Source organism: Thalassophryne amazonica, chromosome 1, assembly GCF_902500255.1.
Source record: "Thalassophryne amazonica chromosome 1, fThaAma1.1, whole genome shotgun sequence".
NCBI classification, from domain to species: Eukaryota; Metazoa; Chordata; class Actinopteri; order Batrachoidiformes; family Batrachoididae; genus Thalassophryne; species Thalassophryne amazonica.
The window spans coordinates 132555873-132575847 of record NC_047103.1 but is presented as its reverse complement, the minus strand read 5'-3'; the positions used below and the strand labels follow the sequence as shown (position 1 = coordinate 132575847).

The window sequence follows — 19975 nt, the reverse complement described above, 5'->3', positions numbered from 1 at the left end:
ATAATCAGGTGCTGAAACTGATTGCAGAAACCATCAGCAAGAGAATCAGCAGCTACAGCCAAGTGCAAAATACCATGAGTGTGTTCACTTTTGTCAAGGCAGGAGTGCAGCCAAGGCCAGGACACAGGACTGTGGCAACAGGGATCCTGTCAACAGCCCGGGACTGGCAGCTCCTTGTGGATCTTGAGAAACAGCTGAGATTCCCGCAACACATCATCAGCACCACCTTGAGGCCAGATATACTTCTGGTCTCCGAGGCTACTAAGAACATCCTGATCATACAGCTGATGGTGCCATGGCTATCGAGAGCAAGGCTGGAAGTTGAGGTGTTTGCCCATTGAAGTAGGCTGTAGAAAGTCAATCACTCCACAAAGCCCTCAGTGTACTGGGCATCACAGGAGGAGCAAGGACCAGAGCTATCAAGAACATCAGTGAAGCACCGGAGAAAGCCTCGAGATGGCTCTGGATCTGAAGAGGAGGTCCATGGGAACAAGCGAATGCCACTTGAACACACACCGCAGTCTGATCAACCGTGGTGGGGTTGCCTCGAAGAGGGTGTATGATTGTTGATAGACCTGAAACATCCGAGGACACCAGGTTACATTACTGACGATGTGTTCAGGAGCATCAGATTCATCCAGAATAGCTTTTATTAGCCAAGTATCCACAGAATACAAGAAAGTTGACTTCGGTTTGACTCTCTCTGTACAGTATTTATAAATATACACTAAACACGGAATAATTTACAGTAATAAAATGTGCAAAAAGGGATGATTCGTTTTAAAGAAGCGTACCATAGCGGTGCCACTGTGAGCCATAGAAATGCGTATGTCAGTAACTATCACAACAATTTTGGAAGGAAAAGCAGTTTTACGACATACGCACAATATTGTGTATGACAGTCCTGCCACAGTCCAATCACAGTTATAGGTTTTCTGCACAAAACAAGACAGTCTTATAAATTCATGCCACATACGCACAACCGTCCCACAACAATGGTGCCACCATCAAGCATATGTTGTGCCACAGTGTCATAAGAGTGACTGCAACTTTTTAGTTTTTGCTAAAACATTGGTAGCTGTATTTGTGAGGGGCCTATGATATTAGCTGAACTGTGCCCACAGATACATTGTAAAGCCATGGAGCCAAATTTTGAAAGTGTCATACTTTTTCTCCTTCCTCTTTTCTCTGTCTTGCCCTTCATTCTCTTTGCTCATCATTACATTTCTAGCCACCCTGCATCAACCAGTGACTATAAACACACATCGTTTACTACAAACACCCACAGCTCCCACCACCCAGCCAGCCAGTCCACACACACACACACACACACACACACACACACACACACACACACACACACACACACACACACCCTCTCACTACCCTCTCCCCACGCCTTCACTGAATACTAATACTTGTTCCATGAGTGACTTCAGGGTCAACGGTGTCCTCTGGAGCAGCTCAGGTGGCCGCCATAGATCTGTGATCTGTGATGACACTGTGACAGCTGCTTCACAGTTACCCGGACACGGAGTCAGACTAAAAACACTTGATCAGATACTTTCTTTTTCCTGATCCTTTCAGTCATTTCCTTTGTTTTCAAGGTTGCAATGTTAGTTGAGCAACATTGTGGCTGTGTGAGTCAATCATTCATTTAAACTGCTGCCACAGACAAATGCACATGTGACTGCTTTGGTCTCTGCGTTTGTATGTTGGACACATATCTTGTGTATGCCAAATGCGATTTTGATCCAGCTTGGCAGGTGCATTGGGCTGTAGATGTTTAGAAATAATTTGTTCTTGGTTAGGATCAGGCAACAATTTTAGGTTGAAAGGTCAAGGTACTATTTCTGATCCAGTGTTAAAATATAGAAAACGGGGTAATTTTATATAAATACGATTTGTTCATATTGTCGGTGAACTTGTGACACTGTCTCAACATGACAGATACTTTGAAATGTGGGTGTGACATCCCTGTGGTTTCTGAGCACTTTTGATCTTGTCTCTATAGTTTTGCCTTTGATTTCTTTCAAGTAGAGCACTCAACCTTCAATGTCCATGACATAACCCGACCAAAAAAATAATAATTTAACCACTTCTTGTTTCAGTGGTAGCTGAACTTTGTCCATGTTTACAGTGCATTTGGAAAGTATTCACAGTGCTTCACTTTTTCCAAATTTTATGTTACATTCTTATTCCAAAATGGAGTAAATTAATTTTTTCCTCAAAATTCTACACACAGTAGCCCACAATAACAATGTGAAAAAGATTTTCAGATTTTTGCAAATTTATTAAAAATAGAAACAAACTAAGACATGACATGAACATAGGTATTCACAGCCTTTGCCATGAAGCTCAAAATTGAGCTCAGGTACATCTTGTTTCCACTGATCATCCTTAAGATGTTTCTACAGCTTAATTGGAGTTCACCTGGGGTAAATTCGGTTGATTGGACATGATTTGGAAACGCACACACCTGCCTACATATAAGGTCCCGCAGTTGACAGTGCATGTCAGAGAACAAACCAAGTATGAAGTCAAATGAATTGTCTGTAGACCTCCGAGACAGGATTGTCTCGAGGTACAAATCTGGGGAAGGGTACAGAAACATTTCTGCTGTGTTGAAGGACCCAATGAGCACAGTGGCCTCCATCATTTGTAAATGGAAGATGTTCAGATCCACCAGGACTCCTCCTAGAGCTGGCCACCCATGTAAACTGAGTGATCGGGGGAGAAGAGCCTTAGTCAGTGATGTGACCGAGAACCCGATGGTCACTCTGTCAGAGCTCCAGCATTCCTCAGTGGAGAGAGGAGAACCTTCCAGAAGGACAATCATCGCTTCAGCAGTCCACCAATCAGGCCTGTATAGTAGAGTAGCCAGACAGAAGCCACTCTTTAGTAAAAGGCACATGGCAGCCCACCTGGAGTTTGCCAAAAGGCATCTGAAGGACTCTCAGACCATTCTCTGGTCTCATAAGACAGAGATTCAACTTTTTGGTGTGAATGCCAGGCATCATGTTTGGAGGAAACAAGGCACCATCCCTACAGTGAAGCGTGATGGTGGCAGCATCATACTGTGGAGATGTTTTTCAGCAGCAGGAACTGGGAGACTAGTCAGGATTGAGGGAAAGATGAATGCAGCAATGTACAGAAACATCCTGGATGAAAACCTGCTCCAGAGCGCTCTTGACCTCAGACTGGGGCAACAGGTCATCGTTCAGCGGGACAATGACCCTCAGCACACAGCCAACATATCAAAGGAGTGGCTTCAGGACAACTCTGTGAATGTCCTTGAGTGGCCCAGCCAGAGCACAGACCCAAATCCGATTGAACACCTCTGGAGATCTGAAAATGGTTGTGCACCAACCATTCCCATCCAACCTGATGGAGTTTGAGAGGTGCTGCAAAGATGAATGGGCAAAACTGCCCAAAGATAGGTGCACCAAGCTTGTGACATCATATTCAAAAAGATGTGAGGCTGTAATTGCTGCCAAAGGTGCATCAACAAAGTATTGAGCAAAGGGTGTGAATACTTATGTACACGTGAATCCTTAGTTTTCTTTATTTTTAATGAAGTGCAAAATTTTCAAAAAACCTTTTTTCATGTTGTCATTATGGGGTGTTGTGAGTAGAATTTTGATGGGAAAAATAAATTTAATAAGGCTGTAACATAACAAAATGTGGAAAAGATGAAGCTCTGTGAATAACATTCCAGATGCACTGTATGCTTGAAACCTACAGCTAATCTTTCCTCAGTGCTTAAAGGCTTTAAAACGTGTTGTTTTACTTCATAGAATGATTAACTTGTATTAATCCTGTTGGTACAATAACACAGGCAGTAGACTGGGCTGTGTGGAAAAGTGCTGATACGGTGCCAAAAATAAATAAATAAAATAAAAAAAATGTGTTTTACAGTTGAACATGGTTGGAGTTTAAATTTTTATGTCTGTACATGCAGAAAATATTGAACCTAGCATAGCTGAGAATTTGTGATCACCTGAAGTTCAGATGCTGCTTGGAAAGCCGGAGTGTATTGACTCTTGGCGATGATATTTACTGAACAAGTCAGAGTCAGACTTTACAGGAAATGGAATGAAACACTGATTTGTCATTTGTACTCCCTGGGTGTGGTAGAATGTAAAATATTTGGAATGTGTTTTGAGCAATCAGATTGTTGTAACCACTGGACTCTATATTATACATATGAATTGCTTAACTGCAACATTTATGTCTCTGCATGTTTGATAATTCTTTGTTGTGCTTTAGTTTATTTGGTATTTGGTTATTGGTTGTATGGCCAAAGCAGAAGGTCACCTCACTGAGCCTGGTCTGCTTGAGATTTCTTCCTGTATTCAGCAAATGCCTCAGGGAGGTTCCCATCCTGTCTATGGCTGATTCATGCATTTGTTTCTTCTAGATTGGAGTACTGCAATGTTCTATTTTCTGGTTTACCGCAGTCCAGCATTAGGGGTCTCCAATTGGCTCAAAATGCTACTGCCAGACTCTTGACAGGAAGCAGAAGTTTGACCACATTACACCCATTTTGGCATCTCTTCTCTGGCTTCCTGTCCCTGTGAGATCAGATTTTAAGGTTCTGTTACTAACCTATAAAATTATTCATGGACTAGCTCCTCCCTACTTAGCTGACATACTTAAACCCTATGTACCGGCCTGGGCTCTGCAGTATCAGGGTGCAGGACTACTTTGTGTCCCTAGGGTGAATAAAAAGTCTGTGGGTCACAGAGTTTTCACTTATTGTGTCCCTGTTCTGTAGAATGATCTCCCTGCATCAATAAAATGGTTGAATTCTGTAGAGAGACTTTCAAGTCCAGACTTAAGACGCACTTATTTTCCTTTTCATATGGCTAGCATACTGGCATAGTATGTTACTATGCTTTCTACTCTTTTAAAATCATCTATTAGTAAGCAGCGGGCTGCGGCCTCAACTTTATCTAAAGTCTGGATCTTTTAGTGAAGCTTAGGGCTAGTGGCCGACGATCACCTTAGTGTTTCTTGTTTTTCTTGTTGCATAATGCTGACAAATTATACTGTAGTTGTTGTCTTTCTGCCACCTGATTCTGTTTTTTCTCTCTGTTTAAGGTGTGGCTCCATTCAGAGATGGGAGTAGGTGTCTTCTTCTGCAGGCCTCCCGTCTCGTGCACCAGCATGGACTCACAAAATGTCCTGTGTTATATCCTGTGTTGTCTATTGTGTCACTGCATGGTCAAAGCAGAGGGTCACCCCTTTGAGTCTGGTCTGCTTGAGGTTTCTTCCTCAAGTCATCAGAGGGAGTTTTTCCTTACCACTGTTGCCTGTGTGCTTGCTCTAGGGGTTGGTAAGGTTAGACCTTACTTGTGTGAAGCGCCTTGAGGCAACTTTGTTATGATTTGGTGCTATATGTGACAGGGATCTATTAACAATAATAGTGTTTGGTATCGTAACCAGTTGGCCTGTGTCCGCTGAGAATCCCATACATCTGAACTGTTTAGTATCTCTAACAGTGTTTTGTGAGGTGTTTTGTCTCCAAGACTTTTTAACGTATATATGGATGATCTAAGTTGTAATCTGGTTAATGATAAAGTTGGATGTATGCTTGGTAATAGACTTGTTAACCACTTATTCTATGCTGATGATGTTGTATTGTGTCTCTCAGTTAAGGGCCTACAGAAACTACTTCATACATGTTCTGATTATGGTGCTAAGCATGGTATTTTGTATAATAAGGCTGAAACTGTATGCATGCCAATATTACCTAAAGGTAGATTCCTTCTGAATACTCCCAAGATTTTCATTGAAAATACTCAGCTCGCTTTTGTGGAGAATTATAAGTATTTGGGAATGATCACTGTTCATAACCTCTCTGATGACAAAGATATGGAATTCCAGATGAGATCTTTTTATGTTAGGGGTAACATTCTGTTAAGGAATTTCAGTGTGTGTTGCATGGAGGTTAAACGCCAACTATTTAATGCGTTTTGTACCAATATGTATTGCAGTCATCTCTGGTTTAATTTCAAAAAATCCACTTTCCATAAGTTAATGGTTGGCTACAATAACGCTTTCAGACGTATATTTCACCTGCCCCATTCATGTAGTGTCAGTGGAATGTTTATTTTTAGTGATGTGCCTAGTTTTAATGAAGTACGCAGGAAAGCAATCTTTGGGTTTTGTAAGCGTGTTAAAGCAGCAAAAACACCTTGATCATTGATGTGAATCAGCTCGTTATGTACAAGTCATCGCTATGGAATACACTGGCGTTCCACATTATATACCACCAGTAATTAATTGATGCTTTTTCTTGTATTTTATTACATTTTTTAAATCTTATATAAATGAAAATAAATTAAAACAGCTTGTACGTTAACGTCCATAACTACAGCTAGGCTAGGCTAGACAACCAGTTACAACAGGCGTATAGTTCAACATAACAGACAGACAATAACAATAATAATAATAATAATAATAATAATATTTAGGAAAATAAGGCTGGTCCTATGTCTTCACAGGAAGATAATTGTACTTTTGTTTTTCTACATCAAAACCTACCTATATTTTTCTATTTATAATTAGTGTATGCTTTTGTTTTACTGAAAATATTTGCAGTTGCTGTTGCTGTGTGCATGATTTTTTGCTTCAAATTTGCTCAGATATTTGTGGCTATTGTATCATCTCTTTATCCTGTGTAAACTGTACAGCATTTTGTATCTAGTTGGATCTCAACTTCAATATCTGTTTTCAGCGTGCCCGCATGAGGCTGCTGAAAAGGTCAATAATTTGACCTCTCCATTACTTGTGCCGTGTGAAGCAACACTGAAGAAAAAGTGTAGCAATTTTAAACACATTCCAGTTGTGCAGTTTTGTCTGTTCTGGATATTTAAGAACTTCACAATCAATTTCAAGGTAGTTCTTCCAGGTTGTGTTGACCTGCACGCTGCAGCCTCACTGGGCTCCTCCTTTGCATTTAAAGCCTTATCTTCTCCCTGCATGCTCAGAGGAGAAAGTTTGTGTCTCATCTTTTTACTCTCTTAATCTGTGTTTCACTTTCAATATAACGCTTAGGCCAACAAGTCATCTGCAGATCTGGATTTTCACCTCTCTGTCTTTATCTGTCCCTCTGTTCTCCACACAGATGTCTCTGCTTTCTCTCTCTGTGTGTGAGCTTCTGTGTTTGTACTACAAACGACGTATGCAGCGATAGAAAGCACACGGATTCACTCACACGTGGTTGTTCACACCACCTACCTGCAGCAAGTCTGAAGTGAACTTAAAGGAAGGAGAGAAGGAGGAAATGGAGAAGTATGCGGTCGAGCGGGCTGGCTGAAAGCAGCGCGACTGAAACAAGGAAGCTGAGCAGCCCAGTCCTTCAGTTGACCCCTCCTCCTCTTCCTCCTTCTCCTCCTCCCCCTCCCCCACTGTCCCACCCGCAGTCACCTGGCCTGTCTCACCCCAGCCCCTTATCCCAAGCCCCTCCCCATCCATGACAGGTGAGGTGCTCAGGGTATAAAGGCGTTGTGAAGGGAAGCGACCTATCTTCTCTGCTGTGGAGTGCGGAAGACAGAAGGCAACGCACAAAGCGAGAGAGCGAGAGAGAGAGAGAGAGAGAGAGAGAGGGGGAAAGGGAAAGAGAGTGAAAGGCGGAGTCGGAAAGTTGCAATTTAAACAGACAATTGGATTGACTGTTCTCAGACTTGCATTGCAACCATGGGGCTGGGAGTAAGTACTGGCACGCTGTCACATGCTCTGGCCTGCTTTCTAAGTGTATTTACCTTTCAGTCAGCATTAGTCCAGTTATGTTTTCTCAGCTACCTTTCTCCCCCCCCCTCGGAAGTCACCAGTGCACACTTGTGGATCGACCAGAGCACTTTGTACCTCTGTTGCTCAATCGGCTCTGCCACTTCTGAGTTGTTTGATGATTAACGTGCATTTTTACAGTGCTGGCTGACAGCGGGGGAAAAAAGTTGCCACTTGTTTTTGCAGGAAAAAGAGAACATGTGCTCGGTTTGATTTGACAAACTGCTCATTTTGTCTCATTTCCTCTAAACCAGAGAGGGAAGGATGAGTACAAACTGGCGGCAACCTCAGATGGCGAAAAGAAGAAAGGCAAGAAAGGGAAGAAAGGGAAGAAAGGCAAAGTGGCCAAGAAGGATATGGAGGAGTTGAAAAAAGAAGTTGATCTGGTGAGCACACACACAACTCAAATCCACATGCTGACGCACAAACACACACATTGCCTCACGCTTAATAACAGAGTTTTTTGGCCTGTATTTCACACTCATTCACCCATTGGTTGCAGCTTGAGAGGAGATATGAACCACGAGTCATGTGAGCTTGAACTCGTTTTTTATGCTGATTGCTGCTTACACCGCAGCGTGTGCAGTCACATGTTATTTTCTCCTTCCCAACTGTACTTAACACTTACGTCGTGCTCAGCCGGACTGATTTTTGGCTTTAGTAGAGTGGTCACTTCCATAACACAGCCTTAAAGTTTTCTTTACATTCTCACATGATGGGGTCGCTGATTCACCGTGAAAGGGCGGGGGGTGACAGTTAGCCTTGCAGCAATCTATGAGAAACTGGTTTTTTGACACCTCACTCTGCTATGTTAGATGCGTAGAAAATTGTAGATTTGTGATGCTGAGGACAGATGTTGTAAAGCTCCTTTGTCGACACACTTTGTGGAACAGCTGAAGAGTCACTCAGATTCCGCTGGTGTCAGCCAAGGTCAATTCACAAGGTCACTCAGGCTCCAGTCGGGTCACTTCTAAGTAGTAGAAAAGTGCAACAGAACCATGGCTATTACGGTTTTGTGTTGGCGTGTTTGTGTAAAACGTGAACACAGTAGCTAAAAATCAGCTGGACGGATTTTCACCACATTTTTTGGGAATATGACTTCGGTTTGTGCTTTCAGATGACCCATTTTTGCGACAGATTGGTCAAAGATCAATCAAATCAAATCAAATCAAAAGGTCATATGATCAGTAAAATATCTGTGATTGATTGGGATAAATCACTTCATGATGGAGTTATAAAAAAATGAAAAACAGCTTTCTTGACAATGTGTGGTCCCTCAAGGTCACTGGAATTATTGCTGACAGTAAGGTCTCATAAATCATAACAGAAACTTTTATTATTTATACTTTTACGCACTCCTTCATTCCGGCTTGTGTTGTCCCTTAAGATATTTCTTGAGTCAGAGAAGTGTCCCCAACATATTTTCAGTTCTGCAGATAAGCACCTGTGTGTGTGTGTGTGTGTGTGTGTGTGTGTGTGTGTGTGTGTGTGTGTGTGTGTGTGTGTGTGTGTGTGTGTGTGTGTGTGTGTGTGTGTGTGTGTGTGTGTGTGTGTGTTGGTCCCTGAACACCACATTGCTATTCTTTTTTTTTAAAGACAATGTCTCCTTTGTTGAGGATACACTGGTGTGCTTCACAAGGTTGGTGCGCTCGGGATCATGTTTCACCTTCTGGTTAAAGTCTGTAAATGGGAGTTAGCATGTAGCATGGTGGTACGTGTGGGTAACATGCTAGCTTGCAAAGAGAAGGTCATCATTTCAAGGCCACCCATTCTCTGTGTATGGTTTAAAGGGCATCCTGGTTAAAACATGCAGTACAGTAAATCCACACTGGATCCACCGTGGAGACTGGGGGGTGGCAAATGTCCAAACTAAGGTGGCATGCTGATTTACATAGTGTGAACTTCATGTACATTTCTTAAATCCAGGAAATCTGGAAACATTGTCCTTCCAATGTCATCCAGCATGTCATTAGGTAGTAAAATCCACATCTCAGTGACATATTAATGATTATTGTTTTCCAAGCGTCATAACCGGGTTTCAAAGTCTCCTCACCGCTGAAGGACATTCCAATGTCATAACCACGTGTCCACAGTGTGTCACTGACTGCAGTCAGCGGGTGTCATCCAGCACCCGTCCTGAGCAACACTCAAGTGTTACCTGCTTAGTTACTCAAAAAGTTTTACATCTACAATTTATTGAGAAAGTCATGGTTTCAAATGAAGTGGTGGAACAACACAGGAGCTGTGAGGCTAACATGTTAATGATTGTTGCACCATCATGCAGTTACCCGAGGCATCAAAGTCCAGCTGAAGGCAAAGGAAACTATCTCCTTAGCAACATAAAGCGTAGAATGTGGCAAAGTCCAACAGAAAATACTAAATATTGAATCACCTTTAGTTTGATTGTGAAATCAGTGGCATGGGTGCAAGGCTGTGATTGTTCTTCTGACATTCAGATATGTGCAGCAGAGTATAATAAATGTAGGCTTTAAACAAACTGCCAGTCTTAAGTTGAAGAATGTCACAACAATATTGATTCTGCATGACACCTTTGTTTTAGATTTATTACAATTCAAAGCTGCACTCACTGTGACATATTGAGTCATTTAGAAATGCTCATGTATCCATCCCCTGAATTCTCTAAAGACAACTGGCTGTAAAAGTAATGTTGTATACAATAAATAGTATATATATTTTTTTCCCAATTACTCATGGGCTGTGAAAACATATTCAAATGGCTGTAATTGTGAAACAGTTAATGTGATATTTTTTGTTAAACCCCTTGAATTAAACACGTCTGATTGTTCCATGAGAAGTGCACTGCGACGGTGTACAGAAGCAAAATTACCAAAAACTGTCACTGTCCAAATACTTATGGATCTGACTGTATATTTGACCTATGGATGAAACATGTCTGATAGTTTGAAATGTGGCCTCACCATGCACTCTGAGGACTCTTTGAGGAATATCTATGTGGTTCTTAAAAAAATCCTCTGGGCGATGCAATGAAATTTGCTCCCATTGTCCCTCTCAATAACAATAATGCAGAAAAGTACAGGAGCACATTGGATTCAGTTTCTGTGTAAATGATGTTTAACCAATTTGTCACTATGTCGCTGCTAAGCTTGTATTTGATGGGGGTGAGGCACCTCAGAGTTAAACCGTATACTACGAGGTCTATTAGAAAAGTATCCGACCTTATTATTTTTTTCAAAAACCATATGGATTTGATTCATATGTTTTTACATCAGGACCGCGTCAGGACCGATTCGCTGATCGAGCGAGACAAAGGAACACCTCCGTTTCGGAGTGTTAGAGGACAAGTTGGGACATGCCTATCTCGGCTTTCAATGTTTACCAGCCCAGTGAGTATAAGAGAAATTGTGGAGAGCTGGGCATGTCCCAACTTGTCCCCTGGCACTCCGAAACAGAGGTGTTCCTTTGTCTCGCTCGATCAGCGAATCGGTCCTGACGCGCGAAGCCTCAGCGCGGCTTTCCATGACAAAATCTCTTGTTAAAAGTGAAATCTGCCGGAAAATGGCTGATGTCCAGCTCTTGTGATAACCAGAGAAATTGCTCACGATGGTCCCAGCTCCACACAGCCATCCGTTTAGAAATGATGTGGTGTTTTCTGCCTCTCGATGGCGGCTCGGAGCGCGGCACGCCGTGCGCCATTGTGGGGCGTCCTTAAAGCTGTAGTAACACTCCTTATTCTCTGTGAAGCCCGTAAATTTTCACCGAAAGCCAGATAAATTTTTCGAATGGTTTCCAGCTGCCTGTCTCTAACAGCTTCTGAAAAAATTCTGATGGAAAAAAAGCCCAAATCATTCCGCCATTTCCTGACAATGAAAATCTGCCGAGGGGGTGGACCACTCCTCCCATAAGGCCTGCTCACAGGCGAATGACGCAACCGACAGGCGTGGAAAAACTCACGCATGCGCACGAAGGTTCAAGCTTGGCTGACGTAAAAACATATGAATCAAATCCATATGGTTTTTGAAAAAATAATAAGGTAGGATACTTTTCTAATAGACCTCGTATATGGTGTAATGGAAAGTAAATACAAGTTTAACACTTCCACAGTGACTTATTGTTGACTGAATCACACATTTGAGGGCTGTGAGGCTTTAACTGTTGTGGACACCTTGAATGTTGATGTTGGTAAATGTTACGAGGTTATTTTATATTATAATTTTGTGTAGGAGTTGGATCAGCCTCCTTCTTTGGCTGTAGGCATTATCTTTTTAAAAAAAGAGAGACTCTGTAGGCACATGAATGTGTCAGCTTCCTCCAGTTCATTTTTGCAAATCCACATTACTTGCATTTTCTTCCATCTCCCCCCGTTTTCTTCTCTATTTGACTACCAAATAGAGAGACTGTGCTTTCAATAAATCTTAACAATAACGTCTCCATGGAGAACAAGCAAATTGCCTGTAAATAAGGAATCTTTCTCTAATTCAGATGCTGAATTTGTGTTGCCTGAGTGTTGTGTTGCCAGCGTGCTAAAAAAGTCTGGAATAAGTGTTGGCGTTTCCGCGTGGGTGTGCTGCTTGCTCACAACACACATGAATGACAGTCTGTATGTCAACAACCTCGTGGCACCTTTTGAATGTCTCATGTGTGACTGATGTATGCAGTGATCCAAAATGACACTATATCCATACATAATGTTTAGGAGCGGGCACATTTTGCACAGACTTTTGTTTTAAGTTATTTGTTTGTTTTGTTTGTTAACCAGGATGTCCTTTAATCCTCAAAGCAGGCAAGATGAGTGGTTGGAAATGTTCATTTTATGTACCGTCTCTCTCTCTCTCTCTCTCTCTCACACACTATCTCTGTAGGATGATCACAAGTTAACTTTTGACGAACTGAACAGGAAGTACGGAAGCGACCTAACCAGGGTGAGTGTCTTTTTGCCTACAGAGCTGACATATCCTTTTATGCACAGCTATGCATGACACACCTACACGCCTGCAGGAAATATTCATATTTTAACAAGAGCAAACTGAGATGTCTGACATCCACCAATATTACCTCCAAAATTCAGTGGAGTCTTCCATGCCCTGATATCTACCTGTGGTGGAAATTTGGTGAGAATCTGTGAAGTAGTTTTGACGTAGCCTTTACAAAGTGAAATCTTGATCCAGAATCCAGATCTGGATCATCTCCAAAATTGATTGGAGTCTTCCATGGCCTAATATGTATCTGTGGTGAACATTTTGTCAAAATCCGTACTGTAGTTTTGACGTAATCCTGCTAACAGACAGACAGACAAATAAGTAAATAAATGGTGATTTTATTACATCCTTGGTGGATGTATTCATTTTAATTCTATCAGAGTGGTAGATTTAGCAGCATTGAAAAGTGCAGGCAGAATTACACTCTCAGTTTGAAATATGCATGACTGGATACCATAGACTGTGTACCTTGATCAGCCATAACATTGTGACTACAGACAGATGCATTGAATACCTTTAGCTCATTGTAGTGGCACCTGTCAGTGGGTAGGATATATTAGGCTGCAAGTTAACATGTGGTCTACAAAGCTGATGTTTTGGAAGCAGGATAACAAGGATGCATAAAGACTTGAGTGACTTTGAGCAGAGCCATACTATAATGGATAGACAACTAGGTCAGAGCATCTCCAAAGCTGCCGCTCTTCTGGGATGTTGCCAGTCTGCAGTGATCAGTACCTACCAAAAGTGGTCCAAGGAAGGAAATCCAGGGAGCCAAAAATGGGGTCATATGGGATGTACTGGACAAACAAGTCCAATTCATGAAGACCTGACCTTCAGAGGTCTACTGTAGTCAATGTCTCCGCTGGTCAGACCTGTCTTGGTGGCAAAATGGGAACCTACACAATATTAGGCAGGTGGTTGCAACACTGACTGATTGGAGTATATAATGGACACACCTTCTGTGACTTCACTCACAGGTGTTATGAAGAGCTTGTTTGAAGCTCAAATAGTGCGGTACTAAGTGTTGCCATCTTGGTAGTGCCTGACTCCCGAACAGCCCATAAATGGATAAACCCCCAGTAACACTAATGACGACAGAGAAAAAGGATTAGTTACGTATTTAAATAGTTTGTCCGTTGGCAAATACATCAGTCTCCTGTGGTGTTTGGGGCGCTAAGTATACCTTGGCGGTTACCTTGTCTGTTTATGTATCATGCCTGTATCATGCCTCTCGTATACATCGGGATATGTAATAAGACATGTAATAAGATATTTATCCCATATTAAAACAAAAATAAGAACAATAATCACACACATGAATCATGTAGAAGGAATAACACAGGTAAATCATGTAAATATGTAAATTATGGAAAGTTCTTATGGTCTCTCTATAAAGTCATGAGTGTCCTCTTCACTGATGTCTCACAATTTCAGTAGGAGTCTCAGGTTTGCAGAATCCCGCCTAAAACTCTCTCACCTTGAACAGACACCTTGGTTGAATGAAATGATCTGGATCCTGTATCAGGATTCCTGCACTTGTCACCAGGGTAACACAAAATGGGCGTGTATCATTGGTGGGTCAGAGAAATGGGGACTCCTGATTGGATGGAAAAGAAGAGCGATACCGCCATAATTCACGGATCGGAAAAATAACCGATCCAAACCCATGACAATTTCCAATACCGGAGAAGAGCCACTGTGAATCCTCTGAACTGTGGTTGTTTGCTCTCTGCTTGTTTGCTGCCGAGTGGGAGGAGTGGAGGTTTGCTGAAGCCCGGATTTTCCAAAAAATTAACTGAATAGTTGAAAATGTGGTGCTAAAAAGTTAGCTGCTTCACTGTCCCAAGGCTGTCACACACGATGAAAAAGCAGCTCAGCATGCAGCTGAGGAGGAGCTGAACAGAGATTCTGTCCGTTGAAAGGGAAAAAAAGTCTCCATTAAATCCTGCGCGTGAACGTTGCTGATGATACACTAATTTTACAGTTGAAAGGCTTTGTGTTTCCAAAAAATTCCAAGCTTGTGCAGCACGAAAACAGCGAGAGGAAGAAAAAGAGAGAGAGAGGGAGAGAGACAGTCAGAGAGAGACAGGCAGAGAGAGACAGAGGACTTAATTTTAAATTTTTACTCTGTAAAACTTCCTTTGACAATGTAATGTCCATATCAATGAAGCTCCACTGAAATTGAAAAGGAGAGACAGACTGACAGAGAGAGAGAGAGAGAGAGAGAGAGCGCTATCTTTTCTCTTTAAGCCTATAAAAATAAGGCTATAAAAGTCTATAAAAATAAAAGTACTTAATTCTTCACCAAATAATTCACCAAAACATCAAATCTAGGCTTTCATTTTAGATACACCTTCTGGCAAATTGTAGCTGAACTTTCAGGTCTCCTTTTTAAGAAAATCCTCATATAGAATAAAGAATAATGATAATAATTGTTATGTGTCGGACGCAGCCCGGAGAACCGACCAGCGTTTGAAGGACCCAGTATAAAATAAGCAGAGCACGGTACAAGGATAACAAGGTTTAATGAACATACAGTGCTGTGAAAAATATAAAAGTGCGCGGTCCCTGGCGTGGGGATTGCGGTGCGCTCCCAGCAGCGCTAACGGTCCGGAGCCAGAACTGGTTCGGACCCAAGGACCCCGCCGACACCCCCCAGGTGGCCGCGACAAACCGAGTCTGTGAAAGAAGGAATCATATGTGAGTCCACACTCAACACACAGAGAGAACGCTCAAAGGTGTACAAACAGCAAACACTTCCTGGCTTAATTACTAATCAGCTTCCCACCCTGCAGGCATGGAACATCAGTTCACAAAACTCCACAGCAGTGGAAGCTGATTAAACGACTACATACAGCTCAATATAATAAAGGTGTGAGGGGACACCATATTTACTGACTGTATAAATGTTAGTCACAAAATCTAACGTACCTCAGGAAGTGTTGCTGACGAGCGTGAGACCTCACCCCTCCCTCTTTCACAGACCATGCATCAAACCTGGACGTTCTCTGCTCCACTGATGATGAGATGGCCTCTCGAGACGACGATCTCACCCGTCTGGTCACAAGGTCGAGTCTCTGGCAAATACCACTGTGTACTCCAGTCTTAAATGCCACCATGTTCCAATCCATGTAGATGCACCACAGCTGTGAGTCCTGACGAGCCGCAGGTGATCAGGGTGAGGTCCTGATAACTCAGCTACACAGCCACTCAGTCCCAAATGCAAGCCACCTGGAAGGAAAAACAAAAGACAGAAACAAAAAGGCAGCCAGGCCCCCCAGCCATACAACAAATAATAATATTAAAGCAAACAGAGCTCTGGTATCGGCTCGGAAAAGTATTGGTATAGTCAGATATCCAAATTCAGGTATCGGGATTGGATCGGAAGTGAGAAATTGTGGATCGGTGCATTCCTAACTGACACGTTGTTAACATCAGTACTGTATGAACATATACAACCCCTGGCAAAAATTATGGAATCACCGGCATCAGAGGATGTTCATTCAGTTGTTTAATTTTGTAGAAAAAAAGCAGATCACAGACATGACACAAAACTAAAGTCATTTCAAATGGCAACTTTCTGGCTTTAAGAAACACTATAAGAAATCAAGAAAAAAAGATTGTGGCAGTCAGTAACAGTTACTTTTTTAGACCAAGCAGAGGAAAAAAATATGGAATCACTCAATTCTGAGGAAAAAATTATGGAATCACCCTGTAAATTTTCATCCCCCAAATTAACACCTGCATCAAATCAGATCTGCTCATTGACATTGACCCTATGCCATGACATTGACCCTATGCGTCTTTTTGCAAGGAATGTTTTTGCAGTTTTTGCTCTATGGCAAGATGCATTATCATCTTGAAAAATGATTTCATCATCCCCAAACATCCTTTCAATTGTCCAAAATATCAACATAAACTTGTGCATTTATTGATGATGTAATGACAGCCATCTCCCCAGTGCCTTTACCTGACATGCAGCCCCATATCATCAATGACTGTGGAAATTTACATGTTCTCTTCAGGCAGTCATCTTTATAAATCTCATTGGAAAGGCACCAAACAAAAGTTCCAGCATCATCACCTTGCCCAATGCAGATTCGAGATTCATCACTGAATATGACTTCCATTCAGTCATCCACAGTCCACGATTGCTTTTCATTAGCCCATTGTAACCTTGTTTTTTTCTGTTTAGGTGTTAATGATGCCTTTCGTTTAGCTTTTCTGTATGTAATCCCATTTCCTTTAGGCGGTTTCTTACAGTTCGGTCACAGACGTTGACTCCAGTTTCCTCCCATTCGTTCCTCATTTGTTTTGTTGTACATTTTTCGATTTTGAGACATATTGCTTTAAGTTTTCTGTCTTGACGCTTTGATATCTTCCTTGGTCTACCAGTATGTTTGCCTTTAACAACCTTCCCATGTTGTTTGTATTTGGTCCAGAGTTTAGACACAGCTGACTGTGAACAACCACATCTTTGCAACATTGCATGATGATTTACTCTCTTTTAAGAGTTTGATAATCCTCTCCTTTGTTTCAATTGACATCTCTCGTGTTGGAGCCATGATTCATGTCAGTCCACTTGGTGCAACAGCTCTCCAAGGTGTGTTCACTCCTTTTTAGATGCAGACTAACGAGCAGATCTGATATGATGCAGGTGTTAGTTTTGGGGATGAAAATGTACAGGGTGATTCCATAATTTTTTCCTCAGAATTGAGTGATTTCATATTTTTTCCTCTGCTTGGACTAAAAAAGTAACCGTTACTGATTGCCACAATCTTTTTTTCTTGATTTCTTATAGTGTTTCTTAAAGCCAGAAGTTGCCATTTGAAATGACTTTAGGTTTGTGTCATGTCTGTGATCTGCTTTTTTTCTACAAAATTAAACAACTGAATGAACATCCTCCGAGGCCGGTGATTCCATAATTTTTGCCAGGGGTTGTATTAATGCATTCAGATTTTTAGCCAGATGCGCACATAATATCACATGTAAAAGTAATATAGTGAAACTTTGAACAGAAATATAGCAGTGAACAGTGAAGTGTCCTATGCAGAGAATCATGTGTGATGTCATCTGAGTGTTTCCATCCTTTCTTTACATAGTAAAACCGGCTGCGTTGCACCCGTCCATGTTTAGTGCATGTGAATCCATCCCTGTGAAACAGCTGCCAAAATTCATAAAAATTCAGTAGTAGTGAACACCCTCTGGGAATTGACAAAGGTCTTTGTTTTCCTAGATTGAGAGCCCTTTGAGCTGCTAAAGAGCTCCAAATGGCATTTCCTTCTCTTTGATGCAATTGATAGATGGGGAAGAAGAGAGGGCTGGGGCACAGTGGGTGCCGTGTGACACTAAATGTTTTGGAGCAACCTGTATCAGTCTGTAAAAGTACCCCCCACTTTCAATTTTCTGAAAATGTAATTTACTTCAACACAAAACACACAAATTTTAAAATGATGATGATATTGCCAGGAATCGAACGCTGTGTTTTTCCTGTGGTGTGGACGGACTGCGGATTATCTTCTTCTACTTGCAAACATTTTAATTAGACTCTTTTAAAAAAGAGACATTGGTTGACGATGACCTCTAGTGGCAACGTGGGCAGAACTGTTTCTAGTTGACATCAAGGTGATGAGTTAATAACACTGTGGAGCATTAGATTAGGTATAATAATAATTTCAAAATTACCACATTTTAATCATTAAAAAGAAATCAAGCAATCTTGAAAATGTAACTCCAATCTGATTTCACATTTTTCCAATGTAATATGGGCTGACTACAGTTACTCGTATTTGGTAATCTGATTATGTAATCCTGGTTAAATGTAATCCATTGCAACCCAATCCTGTACATAGATGAGCAAAATGTCCTCTACCCTCCTCCACTGGTTTGTTAAAACAAAAAACAAGAACAACAAAACCTAAAACAAACCCCCCTCAAATTTCTGCAGCCACCTTTTGTGGTGGTGTTCTTATTGTATTATTATATTATATCATTATTGTATCCTGCTGAGTTAACACTAGGAGCTGTGCATGTTTTGCAACATAGAATTGGAAGTGCACAAGGGAGCATGACTGGCATAAAATTGACTCCAATTTCCAGTTTCTACCAAATCTGTTGTGGCAAAAAAAAAAAATTATAATAAAAAATTAAAAAGTTGCCAGGGTACCCAGTGGCTAAATACAGAACTGCAATATATAAGTACATAAACACAGTGCATCCAGAAAGTATTCACTTCACGTTTTCCACATTTTGTTCACTTTTTGTTCCTTTTTTCCTACTCACAACACCCCACAATGACAACATGAAAAAAGTCTTGTTTTAATTTTTGCAAATTTATTAAAAATACAATAAAACACAATACTAAAATACCCGTTTTATACCGTTTCTGTACCCTTCCCCAGATTTGTGTCTTGAGACAATCCTGTCTCGGAGGCAAGGGTGCCAAAAAGGGGAGAATAAGGAGAAGGATTCTGGGGGCCCATGATTGACAGGGGCCCAGTGAGACCCCTGATATAATATTAATACTGACAAAATAATATGGGGGGGGGGGGTGGCCCAGTAGGATTTTGTTTCATGGGCCCCAACATCCATGGCAGCGCTCCTGCTTGGAGGTCTACAGATAATTCCTATGATGTCATGCTTGTTTTGTGCTGTCAGACAGGTGTGTGTCTTTCCAAATCATATCCAATCAACTTAATTTACCCAAGGTGGACTCCAGTTAAGCTGTAGAAACATCTCAAGGATGCTCAATGGAAAAGGATGCACCTGAGCTCAATTTTGAGCTCCATGGCAAAGGCTTTGAATACTAATGTCGATGTGATTTTTTAGTTGTTGTTTTTTAAATTTTTAATAAATTAGCAAAAATAAAAAAAATACAACCTTTTTTCATGTTGTCTTTATGGGGTGTTGTGAGTCGAATAAGGCTGTAACATTAAAAAAATTGGAAAAAGTACAGCGCTGTGAATACTTTCTGGATGTGATGGGTAGGATTACTTTGAAAGAATACATGTGGATTACATGTTTGTATGTACATATATTTGGATTACTTGTAATCTGATTACTTTTGGATTACATTTCAAAGTAATCCTACCCAACCTGCTGTGTACGAGGTCTGTTAGAAAAGTATCGTACCTTTTTATTTTTTTCAAAAACTATATGGATTTGATTCATATGTTTTTATGTCAGCCAAGCTTGAACATTCGTGCGCATGCGTGAGTTTTTCC

At 41.3% G+C, this 19975-nt stretch overlaps 1 protein-coding gene and 1 long non-coding RNA gene across 2 annotated transcripts in view; one reads left to right on the top strand and one right to left on the bottom strand.

The window, feature by feature from the left end:
* Positions 1-7488, bottom strand: part of LOC117514302 — a 47307-nt gene extending 39819 nt beyond the window's left edge. The window contains exon 1 of the long non-coding RNA XR_004561850.1: positions 7246-7488. This is a non-coding gene — a long non-coding RNA (uncharacterized LOC117514302). The remainder of the gene's footprint in view (positions 1-7245) is intronic.
* Positions 7489-7540: 52 nt separating this feature from the next.
* LOC117514278 (sodium/potassium-transporting ATPase subunit alpha-1-like) overlaps positions 7541-19975 on the top strand; it is a 348030-nt gene continuing 335595 nt past the window's right edge. The window contains 3 exon segments of the mRNA XM_034174660.1: positions 7541-7716; positions 8049-8180; positions 12636-12695. Of these exon segments, the coding sequence (XP_034030551.1) occupies positions 7705-7716; positions 8049-8180; positions 12636-12695 (204 nt within the window). The 5' untranslated portion in view covers positions 7541-7704.